Source organism: Lygodium microphyllum, chromosome 3 (assembly GCF_053477565.2).
Source record: "Lygodium microphyllum isolate KBCC chromosome 3, Lygodium_microphyllum_v1.1.10, whole genome shotgun sequence".
Lineage (NCBI taxonomy): Eukaryota > Viridiplantae > Streptophyta > Polypodiopsida > Schizaeales > Lygodiaceae > Lygodium > Lygodium microphyllum.
The window spans coordinates 37,704,205-37,710,585 of record NC_141137.1 but is presented as its reverse complement, the minus strand read 5'-3'; the positions used below and the strand labels follow the sequence as shown (position 1 = coordinate 37,710,585).

Below are 6,381 nucleotides of genomic sequence, written 5' to 3'. Positions count from 1 at the left end.
TTCCACTTGAATGGAATCAAGGAGTTTGAGAAAGAGCAATTTATTGCAAGGATTGCAGTATGTTGACACATACCATGTCTATGTGTGCTATATTGTTGTATGTTGGAGAGCTCTTTGGTGTGGGTTGAGTGCTCTATATGTGTGCACTAATGGTTTGAGAAAGAGCAATTTATTGCAAGGATTGCAGCATGTTGACACATACCATGTCTATGTGTGCTATATTGTTGTCTGTTGGAGAGCTCTTTGGTGTGGGTTGAGTGCTCTATATGTGTGCACTAATGGTTGTAGTAAGGTAGTCTACACTCTATTATTGATGTGCATCCTAATATATGTGTGGGTGCTTAGGGTGTTAATTAGCTATAGCTACACATGTACCTACATGTGTCTACACGATGCAATAGCACAATGTCTATTTGGTGCAATGTGTGTAACCTCCCTCTTGTACTCCTCTTGATCCCCCCTTCCCAATAGGGAGGTGACAAGGAGAGAACTGAGAGGTGAGAGAAAGAAGAGCATAGGAGAGAGAAATACTAGAAATGGAGAAAGAAAGACATGAAAGAAGAGAGAGAAGCCATACAAACTATGAACAAGAAGGTAAGGTAAGGGATAACAATGTATTAATGTTCCAAAAAAAATGTGAAAATTTACATGTCTCTCCCTTTTATATTTAGTGTGATAAGGTATTATTATTAATGCACACTAAACATATCTTCTTCCCAACTTCTTACAATCCATCCTGTCCCAAAGGTTTTTGCCCACAAAAACAAACTTACAAGAGTTGGAAAGGATGGATGAAATAGAGTACTACTTTGTTTTCAACTATACAAAGTATGAAAATGAATGAAAGATTGAAGACATATGGACTGAAATGAAGACATGAAAGTAAGCCTCAGATATATATATGATCATGGGTTCTTCAAAAGAGTTTGGAGTCTTTAAGTCTTCAAGAAATAGACTCAAAATGAAGAAGACAGCTTATTGTAAGAACAGACCCTACTGAACCAAATCTACCATAACTTCTTGTAGAAGTATCCAAATAAAGCGTGCCACATGTCAAAATGTAGCTCTTGAATGACCTTATATAGGTGGCATATTTGCAAAAAATTGACAAAATAAAAACCATTCTAAAACAGACAGTTGTCAAGACCCAGTCTGCACCATAATTAGCTCCACAGTAATTATACTTCAGTCCCACTAATGTATCCCAAGACAAGGAACTCATCTAATATAGATTTGGGACTCCAAGAAGCTTCTTTAAGTGGAAAACCTCTCCACCTAACCAAATATTCAATGATAGAGTGAGAACAAAGCTTCTTCTCACATTGACCTATGATAGCCTCAAGGATATTCTAAATAAAACCTTCTTCATCTATAGGTGATGGCTCATCAATTGTATCCATACATGAGAACCATAGAAAGGTTTGAGCTAACTAACATATAATACATTATGAATCTTAGTGGAAGAGGATAGTTTCAATCTATATGCCAAGTCTCCAATGTGCTTGAAGATCATGTAGGGTCCATAAAACCTGTGAGCAAGCTTGTTACTAGATCCATCCTTTAAGGTAGAGTAACGAGACTTGGGCACTTTCAACAAACTCCTTCTTTGAATTCTAAGGGTTGCCTCTTCTCAATCTGCATACATCTTCATCTAATATTGGGCCTTCCTAAGATTCATCTTACACTACTAAAGAAGGGACTGCATTCTTTCCAATTCTTCTTTCCCATGAGGATTGATTTTCTCATTGAAAATGATTGTGGATAAGGGCACCTTACAGCCATATATAGATTCAAAGGGTGAAACTCCAATACTAGCATGATTAGACTTATTGTAGGCAAGCTCAACCAAATGCAAATAAGAATCTCATGAATAATACACATCATAGAGATGGTGAAGGTAAGTCTCCAACCACTTGTTTATCCTTTCTATATGGCCATCAGTCTGTGGATGATAGGCTGTAGAAGGAGCCAATTTAATGCCCATGGAGCTGAAAACCACTTGCCAAAAGTTACTCATGAACTTTGAATCTCTATTATGTACAATCACCTACAATAATCCATGTAATCTAAAGATCTGCTCCATAAAGTGATTAGCCACTTGTGAAGCAATGAACTATGTCTTGGTAGGAATAAAATGGGCTACCTTGGTGAGTCTATCCACCATCACATAGATACTATTCCATCCCCTTTTGGTAGTAGGTAAACTAGTAAATGAAGTACATGGTAATGTGCATCCACTTGCCCTCATGAATAGGTAGTGGCTACAACAAACTACCTGGCTTATGGGTGATGTCCTTATTCTACTAACAATGCATACACTGCATAACTTATTTTCATAGTCCTTTCCAATAAAAGCTTTTGCTGATCTTATCATAGGTCTAAAAAACTCCAAAATATTTAGCTAAAGGCAAAGAATGTAACTCCATAATTTTTCATGTAAAAGAAGAAGTAGAGGAAATAACATTCTTGCCATTTAACCATGTTAGACAATTTTCAAGTTGATAATGTGAGTTTTCCTCCATGAGACCTTGTTGTAATTCTAAAAAACATGGCTGAGCTCATCATCCAAAAGATAGGCTTCCTATAATTCTTCAATCCAGTCACTATATAGCTCAATTATAGCTGAAAATTTACATGCCCACATACGAGAAGAGAATCAACCACTATACTGTCTTTGCCCCTATTATGAGTGATGTCAAAATCATAATTTTGTAGAGTAGCTACCCACCTACGTTGCTTAGGAGTAAGATTGGATTGAGTGAGGAAATACTTTAGGATCTTGTGATCACTTTGAACTCTGAACTGACTGCCATTCAAATAATGGTGCCACTTCTTTATTGCATGTAAGATAGCCAACATCTCTTCGTGATAGACATTCATAGCCATTCCCTTATCTGTAAGCTTGCAACTTTCAAAGGCACTTGTCAAGGAGAAAAATTGAGAGGTGAGAGAAAGAAGTGATGAGGACAGAGAGATACTAGAAATGGAGAGAGAAATACATGAAAGAAAAGAGAGAAGCCATAAAAGCTGTGAAGCAGAAGGTAAGGTAAGAGACAATAATGTATTCCAAAAGAGATATGAAAAATTACATGTCTCTCCCTTTTATACACGTGTCAGTGTGACAAGGTATTATTATTAATTCCACACTAAACATATCTTCTTCCCAGCTTCTTACAGGAGGACTTAGGATTGTTGAGACAAAGCGGTCTTTCTGTGTGGTGCACTTTTGCATGACTATGTGTATAAGCAAACACACAATGGACTATGGATGCATTATGCAATGTGTATGTGGACACCACACAAGCACAACAACAAGGAACATGCTTCATGTCTCACTTTCCTATGATCCACCCTTCCCAATAGGGGGATGTTGGTTGTGGAGAGGGACTATGGGTTTTGGGTGTGCCTATGTATTGATGTGTCTATTCACATGTCGATGTGCTTGTGTTTGTGTAACATGATTTTGTGTGTGTGTGTGAATTACAAGTGCAACTGAGATGCATGTGTATACATGTACACCCATTGTTTCACGAGTGGTAATCAAGACAAACCCCAATTACAACCCGAAAAAATGTGAGAGAAAGGAATGCCAATAAATTGAATGACTTTGCTTAAGTAAAGAGCTTAGCTAAATAAAATGACTAAGCCCAAGTAAATCAACAATATCAATGCCACTTGTAATTTCAAGCTCGCACAATAAATAGATAATCTAGAACCACACAAAAAGAACTCAAAATTATTGAGTTTAGTTTAAAATCATACACACAATAAAGAAGATGATAGTGAACATTCCATATCTCTTTACCTCAATTCCCGATAGTTATGATTTGTTGAGCCATAAAAAATTTCACACCATAGATGTAGTAATAAGCTCTTCATCATACAATGGTATTTAGCCACTTGCCTCCATCTTTCATTTTGGGTGTAACCCTCTTCTCTCATAACATAAGCCAAGTTTCAATCAAGAGAGGGGAGCCTACTTCTTTGTACCTCTCCTTTATATAGATTTTTATTCGCTTCATACATGATAAGAAAAGCTTTAAGCTTTTATCGTTTTTCGTTTAAGGCTTTAAAAAGCATTATTTTTCTTTGAAAAGCTTTGCGATGAAACTTGCCACCACCTCAATCCAATAATGACAAGTTGTGTTTCAAGTTGTCTCCACTCTAAGATAGGATTCTTGATCATATGCTAGTCTCGGAGTGCTCATAAGATCATCATCACCTAAAATATAATATTGTTGTAGCAACTCACTATCAAGGTCGTCTCGTCCTCTTCCTTCCTCTCATGATGAGTAGTAGTTCATCAAATTATGCTAACAAGTCGAAACCTCCTCCAACGACATCAACACTCCAACTACCCCTACTTCATAGAAGCCAGCCTAGTAAGACTTCAACTACCTCTTTAATCACAACATATACATGTCCTAGAAAAACGCGATCAATTTTCCATGACCATTGCCTCTGTGGTTAACAGGATCTCTCAACACGCTCACGTCCAACCCAAGAAGATACGGACTAATGCATCCTATAATGATAGTCACCTCATGAAAGGGAAGCAATGGAAGTGGAGAAGGAGAAGAGGAAGATGCGGGAGAGAAGAGCACACACAATGTAGGTGCTGTCCAATTGAATTGACAACCTTATTGCACTATCATATTATATATGAATAAAGAATGGGTGGTCACAGTGTACACGGGCAGGCCAAGAGGCCTTTTACCCCAACAACCTCCCACTAAAAGGCCAATGTGGCTGCGAAGTGAAAACAAAGAAAAGAAAAAAAAGACAAGGTGAGGAATCATGACATCTCACCCAACACCCAATCGGAAAGCGAGCTGTGCAAGAAGTGTCGGGAACCTCTGCAGAAGAAGAGTCAAGCATCCCCGAGTCCATGACATCTAGGAGATAAGCGATCCCACAACTCCATACAATGGAGCAATCCAAGAATGCTTCTCATGAAGCAAGCACAACTCATCAGTGCACGGTTATAAAGCATCAGAGGCGCACATAGCATCATCGTGACGCACAAGACAATGGAGAGCAGTCAAACTCTCCAGAGTCAATCATTGAAAGAGAGCCAACATCCAGGACACTCGTCCAACGGGGTCTCAAGACTACATGTGGCCTTAGCGAAGTGGAAGATTGATATATGCCTAGCTGTCCCCAGCTTGCAAAACTATAAGAAAATGGCTTTTATAAGCCTGCAATGGGTCTAGCAACTGATCACCAACATCCTGACCCTAACTGCTATGCATAGCTATGTCATCTGGGCCAATAAGTGCCTCATTTTTAGCATAAACAAAAAAGAGAGGCAAGAAGAGAGAGAGAGAGAGAGAGAGAGAGATGGGAAGGGAGAGGAAAGAGACAAAAATGAAGGGGGGGAGAGAGGAAAGTGAAAAAATTGAGAGAAGGGGTGAGAAGAGAGAAAAAATTAAAAAATAGAGAGAGAGAGAGGAAAAATCGGAAGAGAGAGAGAGAGAGAGGAAAAATTGGGAGGGAGAGGTGAGAAGAGAGGGAGAGAGATGGGAAGGAAGAGAAAATAAAAAAAATAAAGGGAGAGAGAAAAGTAAAAAAATTGAGAGGGAGAGAGAGGGTGAGAAGAGACAAAAAAATGAAAAGATAGAGAGAGGAAAAATCAGGAGAGAGAGAGAAGTAAAGTCAATGAGTCTCCTTGCCTTTGGGCATTTGCTCCGTCCAGAGACTCTGACCTTTCCTTCCTCAGGACTACTGTGATCGAGGCAAACCAAAGCTCATGACACATTTTGGGTTTTGTATGAGGTTATAGCGCAGAATATGTGTATATTGGTGCTGTTGCCTTGACCTATGAAGGAATGGTTATCATGAGCAGTCTGTGGAATGCCACAGCCACACACTTGACATATGTTACAGGAATTTAGAGCTCTCAATCTAACAGAAAGGAGAAGGCAAAAGCAATCTAGAAGTATGATCCGAAATAAAAAAATTGTCAGCCCAAGCAGAAGCCCAAAACCTAGATTATTTGAATTGGTAGCAAGCAAGACAAGGTTCGAAACAGTCAATTCCGCTTAAGTAATGGCGCACTCTTCAAGAGAGATGAAAGGGACGTCATCTATCTTGCCCCTTCTCCCCTCTCTTTGCTTGTCAGATTCTGGCACTTTGACATGGCCTTACCAGCTGAGACTTGCTCTGGAATCGGTTGCTTGTGGGCCTGAAACTAGCCTAATATCCAGTGGCCATGCCTGTGGTAAGCTTATATGCAACCTCCGGGAGCAAAGCAGCCTTGCACCCCTTCATTCAACTGCTTTGGATGGGATTAGCTCATATTTTGACAATGTAAGTAAGCTAAATCGTAGAATATTTAACCACATACTGTGGTTGAATTGCTTTAATTTGGGTTAAGCTATG

The 6,381-nt window shown here is 39.1% G+C and overlaps 1 protein-coding gene across 4 annotated transcripts in view; it reads left to right on the top strand.

Annotated features, from left to right (window-relative positions):
• Positions 1 to 5,659: 5,659 nt before the first annotated feature.
• LOC148038240 (poly(ADP-ribose) glycohydrolase 1-like) overlaps positions 5,660 to 6,381 on the top strand; it is a 165,747-nt gene continuing 165,025 nt past the window's right edge. For 2 of the 4 annotated variants that reach the window (XM_087670260.1, XM_087670251.1), the window contains exon 1: positions 5,660 to 6,309. In XM_087670260.1, coding sequence (XP_087526386.1) covers positions 6,049 to 6,309 — 261 coding nt within the window. In that variant the 5' untranslated portion in view covers positions 5,660 to 6,048. The remainder of the gene's footprint in view (positions 6,310 to 6,381) is intronic. The other 2 variants (XM_087670235.1, XM_087670242.1) reach the window with 2 other exon arrangements.